This window comes from Impatiens glandulifera, chromosome 4 (assembly GCF_907164915.1).
Source record: "Impatiens glandulifera chromosome 4, dImpGla2.1, whole genome shotgun sequence".
NCBI lineage: Eukaryota > Viridiplantae > Streptophyta > Magnoliopsida > Ericales > Balsaminaceae > Impatiens > Impatiens glandulifera.
The window spans coordinates 6,867,817-6,887,849 of record NC_061865.1 but is presented as its reverse complement, the minus strand read 5'-3'; the positions used below and the strand labels follow the sequence as shown (position 1 = coordinate 6,887,849).

General features: G+C 31.5%; 2 protein-coding genes and 2 non-coding genes across 4 annotated transcripts; all 4 read left to right on the top strand.

Annotated features, from left to right (window-relative positions):
* The first annotated feature begins 1,715 nt into the window (after positions 1 to 1,715).
* On the top strand, positions 1,716 to 4,009 carry LOC124934413 (cell division cycle 20.2, cofactor of APC complex-like). The gene is made up of 5 exons (XM_047474940.1): positions 1,716 to 1,996; positions 2,088 to 2,378; positions 2,478 to 3,329; positions 3,421 to 3,713; positions 3,799 to 4,009. Exons 1-4 carry the CDS (start codon positions 1,937 to 1,939, stop codon positions 3,574 to 3,576), a joined length of 1,359 nt encoding a protein of 452 aa, XP_047330896.1. The 5' UTR covers positions 1,716 to 1,936; the 3' UTR covers positions 3,577 to 3,713; positions 3,799 to 4,009.
* Positions 4,010 to 4,889: 880 nt separating this feature from the next.
* On the top strand, positions 4,890 to 19,019 carry LOC124934577. Its single transcript, XM_047475107.1, has 16 exons — positions 4,890 to 6,428; positions 6,516 to 6,645; positions 6,774 to 6,862; positions 7,091 to 7,314; positions 7,446 to 7,532; positions 7,624 to 7,723; positions 7,967 to 8,162; positions 8,259 to 8,373; positions 8,458 to 8,593; positions 8,684 to 8,690; positions 14,537 to 14,720; positions 14,972 to 15,085; positions 16,854 to 16,980; positions 17,823 to 17,943; positions 18,648 to 18,765; positions 18,851 to 19,019. Exons 1-16 carry the CDS (start codon positions 4,890 to 4,892, stop codon positions 19,017 to 19,019), a joined length of 3,456 nt encoding a protein of 1,151 aa, XP_047331063.1.
* Positions 17,505 to 17,586, top strand: LOC124937139. The gene has a single exon (XR_007099250.1). It is a non-coding gene; the product is annotated as a small nucleolar RNA SNORD25 (small nucleolar RNA).
* LOC124937202 lies at positions 17,629 to 17,772 on the top strand. Its single transcript, XR_007099310.1, has one exon. It is a non-coding gene; the product is annotated as a small nucleolar RNA snoR136 (small nucleolar RNA).
* Positions 19,020 to 20,033: the final 1,014 nt, after the last annotated feature.

The following is a 20,033-nucleotide window of genomic DNA, read 5'->3' as shown; positions in this document are numbered from 1 at the left end:
AAAGTGTGAGGTCATGAGATGGAGGTCAGATGGTGGGTGGTTTGTCGAGTGTGAGGTCGGAATTAGTTGTTGGTTTGACAAGCATTTGAAAGTGTGAGGTCACGAGATGGAGGTCGGGTGGTGGATAGTTTATCGAGTGTGAGGTCAGGAATTAGTTGTTGGTTTGACGAGCATTTGAAAGTGTGAGGTCACGAGATGGAGGGTGGTGGATGGTTTGTCGAGTGTGAGATCGAGAATTAGTTGTTGGTTTGACGAGCATTTGAAAGTGTTAGGTCACGAGATGAAGGTCGGGTGGTGGGTGGTTTGTCGAGTGTGAGGTCGGAATTAGTTGTTGGTTTGACAAGCATTTGAAAGTGTGAGGTCATGAGATGGAGGTCAGGTGGGTGGTGGGTGGTTTGTCGAGTGTAGGGTCGGAATTAGTGGTTGGTTTAGCGAGCATTTGAAAGTGTGAGGTCACGAGATGAAGGTCGGGTGGTGGATGGTTTGTCGAGTGTGAGATCGGGAATTAGTTGTTGGTTTGACGAGCATTTGAAAGTGCGAGGTCACGAGATGAAGGTCGGGTGGTGGGTGGTTTGTCAAGTGTGAGGTTGTAATTAGTGGTTGGTTTGACGAGCATTTGAAAGTGTGAGGTCACGAGATGGAGGTCAGGTGGGTGGTGGGTGGTGGGTGGTTTGTCGAGTGTGAGGTCGGAATTAGTGGTTGGTTTGGCGAACATTTGAAAGTGTGAGGTCACGGTTTGGAGGTCAGGTGGGTGGTTTATCGAGTGTGAGATTGGAATTAAGATTGGTGGTTGAGTTTGACGAGAGATAAAAGATGTGTCATCAATTGAGGTCGACTAAGATTGATGGGTAATTTTCAAGGGGATAAACAAACATATGAAAAAATGTGAGTCACAAGATGATGGTCAATTGAGGGTTAAGTGAGGGTGTCGAGGGGATAAAATATATATTAACATTATGTTAAGATTTTAGAGAAGGTTAACAAGTTTGATTTTAGATAACCTTTAAATAATTAAACTCTTACGATAATAAGATTTTAGGAGATTCTAAATAATTTTGATTTTACACGATTTTATATTAAAAATAGTATATTTATATTTATAAATTAAAAAAAATATATTCAAATAAATAAATTAATATAATTATTTTATAGTGTGATTTATTATTATTATTAATTAATTAATTTTATATTTAAATATATATATATATTGAAATGATTAATGCATAAAATATTTATTTAATTAATTGATTAGGTATATAAATAATAATATATAACTAATAATTTTTAAATTAAACTCTTACTATTAATTAATAAGTGAAGTCTCGGTTTTATGAATTTACAATGGACAACTATATATTGTAAACTCTTTCACCCCATTGAGAGGAGGCGACTTATTCCTTTGTAAATAAAATAAAAACATTAATCCATATGAACAACATTAATATTAATACTATTATCTCATATACTAAATTAAAGCCCAATTGGTCACATCATTATTATTATTAAATTTCAGTACATTTAAGCCACCTCGTTAATATAATATTAAATTATGGCCCAATACCATACCTTCTCGCTCGCTCTTGGGACTTGGAGGGGCGTTATCGTCCATTCATGAAATGTTCTAACGGTTATTTTGCCGACTATCCGTTGGCAATCTCTTCCATCACAAAAACCCTAGTTTCCCGTATATATAAACTTCTCTAGTCTTTCATTTCTTCACAAATTGATTTCTCTCTTTCTCATTCTTACTAACATCGAAAGCATACGTTCCAATTTCATTTCTTTGTGTTTAGTTTATACATAATCAATCTGTTTCTCTCTTCTCTGCCTGTTTGTTTATACGTTAACAGATCTAACATCGACTATCTGCTTCGAGTTTTCTTTTCTTTGTATTCTTTTCTCTTCTTTGTTTATTTTGCAGGCTCTTTCTTTCCAAATGGATTCAGGCAGAGTTATCAATTCACAATTTCTTCAGAGAAAAAATGAAAGAGAAAACGTAACATACCCTAACATTCTTTTTCGATTGATTACGATCCCTTTTGATTAGATTAGATTATTTAATCCATTTCTTAATGAACACCAAACAGTTGGACAGGTTCATACCGAATCGATCGGCCACAGACTTCGACTATGCGCATTCTATGCTCACAGGTATGAATAAAGCTGGTAAGGTTAATCAGGCAGACAACTCCCCCGCTAAAGAAGCATACAGAAAGGTATTGGCGGAGGCATTCAACATCAACAGAACCCGCATACTTGCATTCAAGAACAAGCCTCCCACTCCCATTGAGGCCATTCCTTCGCACTTGACTTCCTTTTCTTCTTCATCTCTTAACAATACTTCTAAATCTTCAAAGCCTCGCCGTCACTTTCCTCAGGTACGTAGCATTTGTTGTTACTCAATATCAGCATGATGATCTATCTGAAAGGATGTTTCTTTCTAATTGCTTTGCTTTGATTTGATTTGAATTGTGTAGACATCTGAAAGAACACTTGATGCTCCAGACATGGTTGATGATTTCTATCTGAATTTGCTGGACTGGGGCAGCGCCAATGTTCTTGCCATTGCCCTTGGTTCCACAGTCTATCTCTGGGATGCAACCGACGGATCAACCTCTGAGCTAGTCACGGTTGATGATGAATGTGGCCCTGTGACCAGCGTCAAGTGGGCTCCTGATGGTCGCCATATTGCTCTGGGCTTGAACGATTCCCATGTCCAGCTTTGGGATTCCACTTCAAACAGACAGTTAAGGACCTTAAGCGGAGGACACAGCTCCCGAGTTGGTTCTCTTGACTGGAACAATCACATACTAACCACTGGGGGTATGGATGGAAAAATCATAAACAACGACGTAAGAATAAGGCAGCATATTGTGGAGGAATTCATAGGACACACCCAAGAAGTTTGCGGGCTCAAGTGGTCTGCCTCCGGGCAGCAGTTGGCAAGCGGTGGAAACGATAATCTGATTCACATCTGGGATAGATCCACGGCTTCTTCCAGTTCCCCTACCCAGTGGCTTCACAGACTTGAAGACCACACTGCTGCTGTAAAGGCGCTTGCTTGGTGCCCTTTTCAGAGCAACTTGTTAGCTTCAGGTGGTGGTGGGGGAGATGGGTGCATCAAATTCTGGAATACACACACCGGGGCTCAGTTGAACTCCTATAACACTGGTTCGCAAGTTTGTGGTCTTGTTTGGAACAAGAATGAACGGGAGTTGTTGAGCTCACATGGGTTTAGCCAGAATCAATTGACATTGTGGAAGTATCCATCGATGGTGAAGGTTGCAGAACTGAATGGCCATACTTCAAGAGTCCTTTTCATGACTCAAGTAAGTTCATTTTTTTGTTTGTCCATTGATAGTTAATTGATGATTGATTGATTGACTAATGGGATGGTATTTGATATTTGATATTTGACAGAGCCCAGATGGAAACACAATTGCAACTGCTGCTGGAGATGAAACATTGAGATTCTGGAAGGCATTTGGGACACCTTCTGCTTCTGAAGTTGCATCAAAATCATTGGCAGCAAAGGCTAACCCTGAGCCATTTGCAGGCTCAAACAGAATTCGTTGATGAGAAATAAGAGAATATACATGAATTGTTGAAGCTACAATTAAATATCATTGACATGGATGATGATGAGATGGAGCAGCAGCTGAGACACTACTACTGCTGCCAAATGTTGATCATGTCTTCTTCTGCTTCTCTAGGTATGTATGTATAATATATGATGTGTATGTATTTTAGGTTTAAAGCTCGATTATTTATAAATGATTTACTTGGGTGGGATTGCAGGCCTAAACTAATGGATATGATATTTCAACAATGGTGGATCAAGATAAGAACAGTTGCTGCTGCCCAACAGAGAAAAGGGTCAATTGAAATTCTTCAGTTTGATTGAACAAACTTATGCATGCTTTGTAAAAGTTGCAATGTTACTAATAAATAAATAAATAAATAAAGACATGTTTTTTCTTATATATATTAATAAAATCGTTTTTTCTTAGTTATTTTGCTTTTTAATTTGTAGAAAAGTAAAAAAGAAAATTACTTTTACAATTTGCGAAGACAAATAAATTAAGCAAGTACACCCACCTTCAAGATTGAAACCCTAATGAAGAAGATCTATCCACCTGACAATTTAATAAGCAATTTATAAATTAATTAATCTTTCAACCTTATTTTTGATAAAGGGTTATTTGAAATCATAAATAATAGAAATAATAATAATTCAGCAGTTATAAAAAAATGCTCAATTCACGGGAGCAATATTTCTAATTTCAAATAAACCAATCAACATGGGACTTTACTTTTAATTAGGGTTTAGGGTTTTGAAAGCTTGATTAGGGTTTAGGTTTAAAGGGTCAATGTTTATTTAATGCATTCACATTTTAATTAAAATATTTGGAATACAAAATTACTTATATCTTTCCATATATAGATAGTAATTAATTAAAATATTTATATATAATTTAAAATAAATGGTGAAAATTAAGTATTTCATATTATATATATTATTTGATGTATAAAAATATTATTATAATAAATATGGAAAAGATCCAAGTAAATATTTTTTTTCCATATATATATATACTTATTGCGTGGAATATTAAACGGTTGATTGCTGCCAAAGTATTATATTTTTTTCTTGCCTCGGTCTCTCCTCTCTGTTTGTGGTAAGTTCTATAACCCCTGTTCTTCTTTCTGATGAACTTTTAGCTCTGTTTTTCATTCTTGATTTTGTGTTTCATTAATTAATATTCTTTAGATTGTTGCTTTTTGATTCAAATCCCTTTTTTTATCTCTGTTTTTCATTCTTGATTTTTGATTGAAATCCCTTTTTTACACAGTTAGTGTATCATATGAGGGATAGCTAAAAAGAAGGGATGTCTGGATTTATTTCAAATGATCCATGCCTACTTTTGAAACAAGTACTCCAGTTGCTCGATGTTGAAACTGATGATGAGGAAGAAGTAATTATTGATGACATTGTAAGTGACACCACAACAGAAAGTGCAGTCTTGAATCCAATTGATCCCTTTGAAATTCAATCAGATCAACCAAAGTCATCTACAAGACTTGAAGAAGAAGAAAAAAACGATAATGGTGGTTGGTCAATTGCAGGAACCGACATTGTAAGTGACACCACAACAGAAAGTGAAGTCTCGAATTCAATTGATCCATTGGAAATTCAATCAGATCAACCAAAGTCATCGTCTACAACACTTGAAGAAGAAAGAAACGATCATGGTTGGTCAATTGCAGGAACAGACATTGTGCCATTTCATAAGTTTGATCCGGATGCAGTGTATAGTTATTGTCATTCCTCGAGTAAAGATGGAGGAAAAGGCGATTTAAAAATTAGAGTTAGGCAGCATTTGGCTTCGATTGGATGGAAGATCGAGTTTTTTAGAAATGTAGGAAGAACCAAGGTTAGAATGCGTTATACTTCGCCCCAAGGGAAAGTATTCATGTCACTTGTTCTTCTTTGTAAGACTCTGCTTGGATCCATATCAGAAAAGGATCAGACTCCACCCTTAAGTTTACATTCTCCGGTTTCTGATAAGTTACAAGAAAACCTCCAAGTTAATGAAGAAGAAGTCCATTTTGAACCTGAATATAATCAAGAAGCCTTGGTGGAGTATGTTTCAACTGGAACCCAACAGAAGAATGATGATCATGCTTGGTACAGGAAGACTAATGCCAAAGTTCTTCAATTGAAAGTAAGAAAGCATCTCTCTTTTCTTGGATGGAAGTTCTGGTATATTACTAAAAAGGGTAAAAGGGAATTACAATATTGCTCACCTAGAGGGAAGATTGAGGTTTCCCTTATAACAATATGCAAACAATGTATAAATGAAGGAATTGGTTTGTCAAAATCCAAGGAAGTTGTTGTTCAACCTGAGGAAATTACACAACCCTCGAAATTTAGAAAGACATTGGGAGAAAAGGATTCTGGACATTTGATTAGCAAAAGAGTTAGTCAAGCAAATCCAACCACTTCTTCTAGTCCGAATCCTCGAACTGTATTGTCTTGGTTAATAGACAATAATGTGGTGTTACCAAGGGCTAAAGTGCATTATAGAAAAGATCAACGCCGGTTAGCTGAAGGAATGATTACACGAGAAGGAATAGAGTGTGCTTGTTGTGGGCAAGTTTTTACGCTATCTAAATTTGAGGCTCATGCAGGCAGCACTATCCATAGGTCTGATGCTAATATATTTCTGGACGATGGAAGATCTCTTTCAGAGTGTCAGTCACAATTGAGAGATCGCATTAAATTAAAGAGTTTGATGAAAAAGTCTAAAGAGACAATGAGTTATAATATAAACGATTCTATATGCTCTGTCTGTCGCATTGGTGGAGAGTTAATTTTGTGTGATAAATGTCCGTCCTCATATCATATTACTTGTCTTGGTCTTAAGGTAAGTTTTGATAAATCTTGTTTATCCTTGTTTAGTCTCTTTTGTTATTATCTAATCTTCTGGTTTCAAAACTTTTCATTGATTTAGGTTTTTCCTGATGGCGACTGGTTTTGCCCATCATGTTTGTGTGGATCTTGTGGGAGAATCAAAATTTCAGAAGATGCTAAGGAAGTGGAAAATGATAATTTTCTCCATTGTGACCAGTGCCAACATAAGTGTATGATACTTAACCATAAGGGGACTATTTCTTATGTATTTATACACATAAATATGCAGAGAAAACTTAGAATTATTTGTCATTTTATATTCTTACAAGAGACTTAGAAGTTAATTTGTGTTTTGTAGATCATATGGAGTGTTTGAAGGAAATGGCCTATACAAATCCTGGAAATGTCCCCATGGAAAGTTGTTTTTGCAGCAAAAGATGTGAAGAGGTATGTATTATGTATTCTTTTTGTCAAAAATACTATGCGAAAATAACTTTGTTTGACTTTTTCATAAATTTGGTGATGTTATTTTGCAAAGAAGTCGGAGTTATAAGAGTGATATCAATCACAAAAAAAGGCATGACTAATGTAGTAATGTATGCTTGAAATGTTGAAAAGATTAAATTTGGTGAACTTCTCCATTTATGTATTTATGTATTGATTTTGCAATTGCAGATATTTTTGGGACTTAGGTCACGTTTGGGAAAACGTATTCCTGTTGGTGAAAATTTAACATGGACATTATGGAAAGGTGTTTATTCGAATGATAGTCCTGATAAAGAAGCGGAAAATTACTGCAAACTGAATGTTGCTCTTAATGTGATGCACGAGTGTTTTAAGCGTGTCAAAAATCCTGAAACTCAAAGAGATCTTATTGAAGATGTCATCTTCTGTCGAAGGTTAAACATCTTTTTTAACTCTCCTACCTAGCTTAATTTTTAGTTTAAGTCTTTTATTATAATTTAATGTCTCTTTTGGTCAATATGCATATACGAGTGGTGTTTGATGGTGTAACATGGATATTATGCAGATCTGAGTTAAATCGTTTGAATTTCGAAGGATTCTTCACTGTGATTTTGGAAAAAAATAATGAGTTGGTCTCCGTAGCTAACGTTAGGTATCTTACTTGAACCAAACTTCCATTTGACCAACAATTTTAATGTTTTCTTAGGATTCATTGGTATTAAAAAAATTTGTTTTGTTATAAGGATTCATGGAGAGAAAGTTGCTGAAATGCCACTTGTAGCCACAGGGTTTCAGTATCGCAGATCAGGAATGTGCCGCATCTTAATTAATGAGCTTGAAAAGGTAATTTTTAGAACCAAGGTTAAAAAAATGTAAAATAATGTGTTTAACTTTATTGTTCTAACCCCAAAATCCTTCCTACAAAAACTAGTTGGTTCTTTTATAAATCTTATTTGATGAAAAAGATGTTTTATTTGCTCAAAATACCTTTTATATGTAATATTTTAAAATGTTATAAAATATGAGTATTTTAATTGATAAGTTATGATTGTCTTGACTATCTTATTTTTGTATTTTGGCTTTCAGATGTTAATGGAATTAGGCATTCAGAAAATTGTAATACCTGCAGTTCCTTTAGTAGTCAACACATGGAAAAGCGCATTTGGGTTTTCTGAAATGACAAATCAGACAAAATTAATGTTCTTGAATCACAACTTCTTAGATTTTGAAGGCACTATCATGTGTGAGAAGTCGTTACAACCACACTTATTTCATTCATCAGGTTCTTCCCAATTACCATGTTTAATTCCATTAATTTATTATTAAGATTTTAATCATTTTATAAATAATTGTTTTATAATATTTTTTTCTTAATCAGAAAACGAGATAAAAGTCTGTAATGTAGCCTCTGAAAGTAATGATTTCGATTTAAAGGCTAATAAGACTAACCGAGATGAAGATAGTAGAATAATGGAATATGAATCATCTTCAACGTATGTCTTTTGCCTCTTATTTTATTTTCTCTTAATGAATTCTAATGAAAACGAATTAATTCATGTTTATAAAATGGATGGCAGCTACTGCATTCCCTATAATGAGGTGTTTCCTAAGGATGCATATGTGGTTCCAAGTGCAGAATTGGGGGTGTACGAGTCCCAATTTGATAGCTTCGTCCAATCTTACAAACGAAGATGTCCATTTACTGATCCTGAGGTCACACAGATAGACACGACTCTAGATTATTTTAGCGATAATTTTTTTTACACAAACACTTACCTGTGATAACATAATTTTTTGTTTTAGTATAATTGTATTTAGTCTAATACTAGATGATGAAAGTATCAATGATAAATTTTGGAAAGTTATCTTCAGATAAATTTTTGTGAGGATTATTGTTATTTTTTTGTAGAGTAATGGCATAAAAAAGGTTATTCCATATAAAAGTTGTGCAGATAAGTAATATCTCATTCAATTGAAACTTCTTTTGTTCCTTCCTCTTTCAAATGATCTACATTATTATGTTTGTTTATGAGAAGGACACTAACTTTGATAAATTCCTTCATCTCATAATTCCTTTAAGTTTTGTGAAATGTATTTAAAATTGAACTTATTTCTTTTTGAATGTGACATATTAGAGGTACATTACTTCTTTTTTTTCCATTTCTTGTACAATATGGTCATAGAATATAGTACTTGGCCATCATATTACATCAACTAATTAGATTCATCTCTTTATTTTTCCATCAATAACATTGTATGTTATAAAGTTTTGAAACCAACATATAATTATTAATATTATTATTATGTCCTTGTTTGGTTCCAAGAATCAATAGATAAAGGGATCAGTCTAATAATAGACTATTTTTTTCATCACTCAAAAAATGATCTTGCTTAAGGCTACTATTCCCCAAGTGTTCGCCCTTGATTTATTCGGCTATTTATAATACTTTTCCAACAAATGGGATCCTCTGTCACAAATTTTGGGTAATGGTCTAGACTGTAATCTAGATAATTAAAAATTGGTAAATAAATTGTTTAATATATGTTATGTTTTAACATTATTTTATTTGGATTTACATTCAGACAAAATATTAAAAGGGATATTGGAAGTGGCACTCCAACCGGAGAGGCTTAATAGAAAAAAGTATTATAATTCGTATTATGAATTAAGGCGGTTAAATTTTGAATTGATTTTTAAAATAGTATGATTTTATGTTTTAAAAAAAAATAATAAGTTTCATTTTAATTGAATTCTTATAGATAAACTCTTATGATTTTAAATTTACGATAATAAAATTTTACGACAAATAATTTTGATTTTACGATTTTATACAATTATATTAAAAGACAAATTTATATTTATAAAATAAATAAATAAATAAATTTATATAATTAATTTTATAAATATTATTTATTGTGTAGTGTTATTTATTTATTATTAATTTTATATTTAATATATAAAATTATAAAATTGGTTAGTATAAATTGTTATTTTTTAAAATGAAAAGAGAACTTGCATAGTATAAAATAATTAATTATATAGATAAATAATAATAATAATATATAACTAATATTTTTTAAATTAAATTTTTATAATTTGAAGTAAAACTACAATTTTTATAATTTACTAGTAAAAAACGATTTTAATTGCTTCTCGGTTCTTAGTCCACATATCATGAACCATACCGTGAATTTTTGTCTTACCACGATATAAAAATGTTTGTCAAGGTGGTTGATTAATTAAATGACAAAGTCCAACTACAATTTTCAAATAGAATCCAATATGAACTACAAAAACAATTAAATAAATTAACTACAACTGAAGACTAATTTATATATAATTTCAAAGATTGTCGGGTCCAGAGTTGTGCTTAATTTGAATATATATGTGAGAGTAAATAAATACTTGGGTCAGATTGTGGGTTGACCCGTCCATAAACTTAAAACGGTTAAAAATAAAAATAAAATAAAAATGTTATAGGTATGTTTTGAACTTGCAATTTAACAAAAACAAGTACAAGCCTTAAACCAATTAGACTAATAAGACTTTATATTTTAAATTCAACACCAAATTTATTGAACGCGAGACATTTTAATAATATAAGTTCAATTTTTTTAACTAACTAATCTATATATATCTAATGATGTTTAATTTCAAAGTGTTCGGATTGTCAAGACATAAACTATGGTTAATTTGGATATATATGTGAGAGTATATGGATACTTGAGTCGGATTGTGGGTTAACCCGCTCATTAACTTAAAACGGTTAAAAATAAAATTAAAAATGTTATATTATGTTTCGAACTTGTATCATAACAAAACAAATACAACCCTTTAACCAAGTTTGATTGAGATGTGGTTTGACGAAGGATAATAGACCAATATCAATTGAAAGTGCTTAAAAAATATAATCAAATATTTGATTGATCAAAGTGTGAGGTCACAATACTAAATGTTAAAAAATATGAATCAAATATTTGATTGACGAAAGTGAAAGTGTAAGGTGACGAGATGAGAGGTTCATTCAAAAAAAATATGTAAAAAAAATATGTGATGAGATATGTAAAGAGATAAGTTATTTTATCAAAGTAAATAGAATGTGGAATGAGAGTATTTTATTTTTATTTTAATATATTATTCGTAATTTATTACAAATTTTAAACATTAAATACATATTATTATTTTCATTAAATTTTATTTATTTATATTTTTATTCGTGTATCGCACGGAAATCTTCTTAATTTAGCTTAGTGATATAGTAGTAACGTATGTTTATAAAATTATTTCTTCGAGTATTCATTTTACCATTTTTTATAAAGAAAAAATATTTTTTTAATAATTTTTTTATTAAGGAGAACTAGCATGACACCTTATAGTTATGACATTGCTTCAACTCAAAGTGTTTTCAGATAAAATCAAACACATGTAGGGGTGTTCATTGTTCAATATTTGGTTTAAATTGAATAATCGACTGAATTCGAATTCACCAAATTCGTATAAACCGAATTCGAATTTCATTTTTGATTTTTAAATCAAGTTTTAGACAAATTCGAATTCAAATATGGTTTTCAACTCGAAGATTAAACTGAAAACTAAATTCATTTTTATTATTTATTTTAATTATATATTTTATTATATATTATATAATTTATTAGATAAAATTAAATGATTATATATCTTTATTATATATTAAATTAGGTTAGTCGCTAGTCTTTCATAATCCTCTAATCTCTGAAATTTTTATAAGTGAAAGTAAAAAAATAATTAAGTACAAAATTATTGTAATAAAGAGTATAATTATGTAGGGTTGTTCAATATTTAGTCTAAACCAAATATTTGACCGAATTTGTATAAACCTCATTTGAATTTTAATATTCGGTTCAGTTTTAAAAATAAAATTATAATTTTTTTTAAAGAACGGGACAACTTAAATAACCCAAAAATCGAAATTTGTAATAATAAAAAGAAATGTATACCAAAAAAAAATAATAATAAATAAATCTTAAAACACCTAACATATAAAACTACATAAATAACTTGTATTGTTATGATATGAAATTTTATCATTGCGTTGTTTATTTATATATAAATAAATGAAAAGATTCTCAATTTTTTTTAAAGTCAATTGAATTTGAGAAAAAAATTATATGAATTTTCAAAATAAAAGAGTAGGGATGTAAATGAACCGAGCTGCTCGCGAGCTATTCGAGTCTCGGCTCGACAAAAAACACGCTCGAGCTCGTTCGTTAGTCTTAAGGAGCCGAGCTCAAGCTCGTTCGTTAGTCTTAAGGAGCCGAGCTCAAGCTCGTTCGTTAGTCTTAACGAGCCGAGCTCAAGCTCGTTTAAAAGCTCGAAAATTTAAACGAGCTGAGCTTGAACTTCTCGATATTCGGCTCGTAAACTCACGAACATGTTCCTTTATAGGCTCGCTTATAAGCTCGCGAACAAGTTCGTTTATAGGCTCACGAACACGTTCGATTATAATATTGTTTAAATATAATTTGTAAATTATTAAAAAAAATAGTAATATATAATATATATTATAATAGTTAATATTATTACATTACATTTATAATTATAATTTTAATGTTGGATTCATTTCATTGTTCAATTTATAAACGAGCTCTTAACGAGCTTTTTAAACGAGCTTTAAACGAGTCGAACACGAGCGGCTCCTGAGTTCAAATAAATCCATACGAGCCGAGCTCAAGCTCGATTGTAAAAGCTCGGCTCGAGCTCGAGCCGAGCTCGAGCCCGAATATATACTAGACGAGCCGAGCTCGAGCATGATACTTTTCGGCTCAGCTCATTTACATCCCTATAAAAGAGCGATAAACAAACCAGCCCAATCCGTAAATTAGGGTTTGTTTGCCGCCCCCTACTTCCTTTCTCCTTGTACTATATAACTCTGCAATTCATCTATACCGATTCAATACTTATTTTTCTGATCTACCTCTTTGTGTTTATAGTTAAGCTTCGCTATCTGATCGACGAGATTTCTTCAGTTCTCGATCGATTTGTTCCCTTGAAGCTATATGAATCTGTGTTGTTCTTTCTTACCATATCTCCTCCATTTGTTTACATTCAATGGAGAACATTTGGGCAACTACAATTTCTTCTATATCTTGTTTTGGAACGGTGATGAGCCAAACAGACCTGTAATGATTTGCGGCAATGATCGCAACACATAAACATCTAAGACCATCTCCAACCGAAAAACCCATTTTTAAACTCATTTTGGTGTAAATGTCACGTCAAACAGTAATTCTACTTCAACCGAAAAACTCATTCTCAAACCCAAAAGAATATTCTTATAATATTCTTTCTTACATCATTTTTTATAACTTTTTAATATCACACATATCTTTTACAAACTTATAAATTACACCACAATAATATAATATCATTCAAATATTTTAAACTTAAATATAAAATAATTATAAAAATTTATTAAAAATTCAAAAATTACAAACCCCAACAAAAAAATACATGAGATTGAAATAAAAAATTATTCGTACAAATAAAAAGCAGATAAATTATAATAAAATTTAATGATTTATGTATGCATTTAAAAAATATTATAACTTTTATCTTAAAGTTAAAAATTAAAAAATCAATTAAATGTTTTAAATAATTTATATAAACAAGTTTAATATTTAAATTAAACAATTCATATATTTGAAGAGCTTATTTATAAATTTATAAAGAATTTGCTGTAATGAACAGAAACTACGCAAATATGCGTTTTTTTGTTTGGAGAGAGAGTGTATTCTTATTTGGGAAATTGGACGAAATGACCCTAAAAATTGGGTTATTTGCCTCTGTGGTCACCCAATAATAAATTTGATCTGGTGACCACTTTATTTTTTTTAGACGAAATTACCCTTTTCGCGTAACGCGAAGGGACTTCGCGAAACGCGAAGTGAAACAATGTGAATATATATACTAAAATTTTTTCATTTTCTTCATTTCGTTTCTCTCTCTTCTCTCTCTTCTCTCTCTGTTCTTGTTCGTCGGCGGCGGCGAAACGGCGGCGGCGGCGGAACGACGGCGAAAGCAACTTCGGCTATGCCTTGAATCTACAAAGATAAGAAACCTTAACCCTGAATCGATGTTTATAATACAGATTTATGCTCTTATTTCCATATCTTAATTTCAAACCCTAACCCTAACCCAAATCGATTTATGTTCATGTTTCTAATATCTCCATCTGAAAACCCTAAATCAATTTATGTTCTTATTGTCTATTATCTTCATTTCAAACGATTTATGTTCTTTTTAATGAAACCCTAACCCTAAATCAATTAAATCTGTTCATATTGGTTCATATTTGTTCATATTTGTTAATATTGGTTCATATTGGTTCATTTTTTGTTCATCTTATTGTTCTTATGTCGATGATGATATTTGCAGATCATATGGGTTCCGTTTCACTAAGGGCTTCTCGTTACGCGAAGGGCTTCTCGTTACGCGAAGGGCTTCTCGTTACGCGAAGGGCTTCTCGTTACGCGAAGGGCTTCTCGTTTCGCGAAGGGCTTCCCTTTATGCATTCATAGAGTATGTGCACACAAGAGGCATGAAAGGTCTGTCTGTAATTTGTATAGATCGATGTTATATTTTATATGTGTGTGTTTATTTCTTTTCCTGATTCCTAGCCCTACATGTGTTTCCTATTGCTGCATATAAACAAGCTGATGGAATAAATATTGATAATAGAAGAGTGCTTGTCGATGTTGAACGAGGTAGAACAGTTCCAAATTGGAAACCTCGTCGACTTCGTAGGGGTCTAGGAACAACCAGGATTGGAGGTGAAGATGTAAATAAAAAACAATTGGGGAGGTAATTGATTAGGATGCCTTTTACTTTCACAAGCCTTTTTAGAAATTCTATGTGAATTTTTTCTTTATATGTTACCTTCTCAATGTATTTGCTGAACAACTTGAGTTAAATTTTGAAGAGGAAAGAATGCAATGATGGTTGTATATCTAATAGAGCTTGCATCCACTACCTATAACAAGTAGACAATATGAGATCTTTTAATCTGCATAATTTTTATAATTTTCTTCACTTTCATTTCCCATCATGTGTAGGGAAAAATCCCGTGAAAAGGGAAGAGATAGAGAAGGTGATAGGGAGAAATCTCGTGAGCGATCTTATGAGAAGTCAACGGATCGTGATGAACCGGAGGATGAAGTGGAGGGATTGTATGAACATGAATGTCGTCAACGACACCATTTCCTCCATTTTTTGTTTTTTTATAGCTATATATATGATAACTCTCTAGTCTAGTTTGAAACTTCTTGGTGAGTATGAATGATAAAAACATTCCATTTTGGTGAGTTTTATCTTAAATTTCTATCCCAAATTGTAAATAACAAAAATATGTTTATCATTTAATTTCTTTAGGTGACAGGATGAAAGTACAATATTACATTAATAATTAGAAAAGTTTCATATATATCTCATTATAAAAATAAAACAGACAAAAGAAATGAAGCTTCCTTTTAATTAGAGTATCTAAGGAAATGAAACTTATTTTAATTTCCATTAGGATTAGGTTTAATAATGCAAATTGGATTAAAGTCCCTTAATATGAAGGGAAGTTTATCCAAGTCCAATCTCAATTTCTCTATGTCTCCCCCCTATCAAAATGCAATTCTACAAACAAACCCTTTAACATATAATTATAGAACACCTAAATGAAAACAACTCAATTGTATTGACTATTGAGAAAACCCTTCATCCATAACACTTAGCCGGTTTTCGTTTTGCTGTAAGTACTTCTTCACTGAATTCCGATCCATTTTTTTCAATATCTTCGCCCAAGATTAGATTTGTGAAGCCCTTCGCGAAACGAGAAGCCCTTCGCGTAACGAGAAGCCCTTCGCGTAACGAGAAGCCCTTCGTGAAACGGAACCCATATGATCTGCAAATATCATTATCGACATAAGAACAATAAGATGAACAAAAAATGAACCAATATGAACCAATATGAACCAGTATTAACAAATATGAACAAATATGAACCAATATGAACAGATTTAATTGATTTAGGGTTAGAGTTTCATTAAAAAGAACATAAATCGTTTGAAATGAAGATAATAGACAATAAGAACATAAATTGATTTAGGGTTTTCAGATAGAGATATTAGAAACATGAACATAAATCGATTTGGGTTAGGGTTAGGGTTTGAAATTAAGATATGGAAATAAGAGCATAAATCTGTATTATAAACATCGATTCAGGGTTAAGGTTTCTTATCTTTGTAGATTCAAGGCATAGCCGAAGTTGCTGTCGCCGAAGTTTCGCCGCCGCCGCCGTTTCGCCGCCGCCTCCGTTTCGCCGCCGACGAACAAGAACAGAGAGAGAAGAGAGAGAAACGAAATGAAGAAAATGAAAAAAATTTAGTATATATATTTAGGGTCATTTCGTCCAATTTCCCCTTATTTTGCAGGTGCATTTGCCGAACCGTTGGAGCAGAAAATGGGATTGAGTCTGCGTTTTCCGTTCCCTTAGAGATGCCCTAAGGGACTGAGTTCCGTTGCTTGTAGCTCTGTTTTTCATAATTGATTTTGTGTTTCATTGATTGATTTTGGTTGAACATTTTGAGCTTAACACCCTAAAATTTGTGTTTCACAACTGTAATTGAACTAAATTTTACTTCTTTCATGTTTTTTTTGATTCGCAGTGTCTTTTTTTATTATTATTATGATCATCTTATACTATCAGGTTGGAAATTATATCACATGGGTTTGAGGATTTGGGATTATATATTGTATTTCGAACGAGGGTATTGTCTTCATGGTAGAATTGAAGAAGTTTTTGAATGTTGTAATGAGGTGATTCTGTGTTTAAGATGATGGAAATGTTTTTTGAACTTGAAAAGATGAGCAGGACGTTGGCGAACTACATTTTACTTTTTCCATGTTTTTTTTTCGATTTGTAGTGTCTTTTTCATCATTATGTGCCAGGTTGGAAATTCTATCATATGGGTTTGTGAATTTGGGATTTTATATTGGAAAAAGGGTATTGTCATTTGTCTCCATGGAAGAATTGAAGAAGCTTTTGAATGTTGTATACAGGTATTGGAAAGAAGCTGTCTGTGAGTGATTCTGTGTTTAAGGGGTCTGAAAGTTGTTTGAATTTAAAAAGAAGATGGAAAGGTGTCATGTATTTCTGTATTATCATGTTGTGTTTTGGGTGAAAATTCTTTACTGAGTTTATCAAAATTGTATGTATGATCATTTCTTAAAATTGTTCACTGATTTAAGGATATTTTCTGTTAAATTTTATGACTTTAATCAATAGTCTAATAAACATAGTTAGTATTTTCTTAGTTTCACAATCGTGTAACTTATTTTGTTAGTTTCACAAGTCAGATGTTTTCTTGTATCTGATCTCTACCTCTTTGTGTTTATAGTCATTTCCCTTTCTTGTTAGTTTCACAAGTCAGATGTTTATAGTTAAGCTTCTCTATCTGATCGGCGAGATTTTTTCAGTTCTCGATCGATTCGTTCCCTTGAAGCTATATGAATCTGTGTTGTTCTTTCTTTCCATATCTCCATTTGTTTACATTCAATGGAGAACAGTTGGGCAACTACACTTTCTTTAATATCTTGCTTTGGAACGGTGATGAACTAAACAGACCTGTAATGATTTGTGGCAATGATCGCAACACATAAACATCTAAGGGACTGAGTTCCGTTTCTTTTATCTCTTTTTTTCATAATGAATTTTCTTTAGATTGTTGCTTCATGTGGTTGAAAATATTGAGCTTGACACCCTAAAATGTGTGTTTGGCAATAGTAATTGAAGCTATATAGACTTGTTCCTCTCGCTATCCAGTGTTGTAATTTACATAGAGCATTTGGACGTTGGGTGACTACATTTTACTTCTTCCATGTTTCTTTTTTATCATTATGATCATTTTATACTATCAGGTTGGAAATTTTATCATATGGATTTGTGGATTTGGGATTATTTATTGGAAAGAGGGTATTGTCTGCATGGAAGAATTGAAGAAGCTTTTGAATGTTGTAAACATGTGTTGGAATGAAGCAGGTCTGTGAGTAATTTGTGTTTAAGATGATACAGAAGTTGTTTGAATTTAAAAGATGATGAAAACATTGCAGTTGTTTTTTCCACCATCTTCAATTGTTTTAACTATGTTTGATGATGATGGACGATGTTTTTAATGATAGAAAGAATGAATGAGAGTTGTCGCATGACATTGTGGAAGTATCTTTCGATGGTGAAGGCTGCAGAACTAAATGTGCATACTTCAAGAGTCTGATACAATGAAGAGATTATTTAGGGTTTTCAAGGTTGAATCAAGGAAAGAGATGAGGTAGGTCAAGAAGATGAGAATAAAGCTGTTGAGCTACTTTAATTGATGAATTGAATAATTGTCTCTAGTTTATTACTAATTTGTATAAACATAGTTCATATTAATGTTTTAATTTTTATCATAGATTCAAATTATATTATTTTTGTATTCTTGGCTTTCAGATGTTAATAAAATTAGGTATTCAGAAAATTGTAATACTTGCAATTCACATGGAAAAATGCATTTGAATTTTCTGAAATGACAAATTGAGGAAAGTTAATGTTCTTGAATCACGCAATCATGTGTGAGAACTGAGAAGTCATTGTTACAAACACAATTATTCCCTTCGTCAAGTTTTTCTTGATTACAATGTTTAATTTCATAAATTTATCATTAAGATGTTATAAATAATTGTTTTAGAATACTTTTTTTTAATCAGAAAACGAGTTAAAAGTCTGTAGCGTAGCCTCTTATGAAAGTAGTGACATCGATTTGGAGGCTAACAAGACTAGTCAAAATGAAGATAGTAGGGTAATGGAATATGAATCTTCTTCCTTGTATGTCATTTTGCCTCTCATTTTATTTTCTCTTAACGAATTCTAAAGAAAATGAATTAATTAATGTTTATAAAATGAATGGCAGCATTCCCCATTATGAGATATTTCCTAAGGATGACTATGTTGTTCCAAGTGCAGAATTGTGGATGTACGAGACCCAATTTGATAGCTTCGTCCAATTTTATAAACAAAGATGTGAATTGACTGATCCTGAGGTCAAACAACTCGACACTACTCGCAATTACATGTTATAACATTTTTTTTAGTATAATTGTATTTTGTCGAAATACTAGCCTATAAAAGTATGACAAAACATCAATTGTGAATTTTGGAAAGTTGGTTGGTTTCTTCATCGTCATAAAATAGTCTTGCTTGAGACTCCTCAATAAATGTATCCAAAAAATCCTTGATGTTTATCTTTTAATGAGAATAAATCATAAAATTTATTATAAAATGGTCTTGCTTGAGACTCCTCAATAAATGTATCTAAAAAATTCTTGATGTTTATCTTCTAATGAGAATAAAACATAAAATTTATTATAAAATGGACTTGCTTGAGACTCCTCAATTAATGAGAATAAATCTTTTATAAATATATATATATATATATATATATATATATATATAATATTGTATATATATATATAAATAATATTGTATCATCAATATATAACAATTTAATTAAAAATTAATTTTGCTATATTTAAATAAAATAAATAAATTTTTTTAATTATTTGTCATCCTTTTTATATTACATTTTTTTCTTTTATATTTTTAAGTTAAAATATTATTTTACTTTTCTCCATATTTATTATAAATAGACTTATTATTTTAACATTTTTTAAAAAATTTTATATTGTTTCTTCCCTTCAATCTTAATAATGAGATTTTTTTAAATATGAATTGAGTATTTATTTTTAATTATTAATCTTAAAATTATATATTTATACATAAAATTATAAAAATAAATCAAAAATAGGTTTTCATAAGATATAATAAAAACCGAAATTAAATGATAAGATGTCGGTTAAAGATCCCTATAGAACATATCACTAAAATACACCTAAAGAATGATAAGGCTAAACGGATAAAAAAATGATTTTGTATGAGATGTTAGTTAGCCGAAATTAAATGGTAAGAGATGATAAAATGAAATGTCTATAATGATGAGATAGTTAGGGAATAATAGTTTTATTTGGGAAAACAATGGAATTTGTTGGTGGTAAAGGAGGAGATGGTTGGGGATAAATATTTGACGAAACAAGATC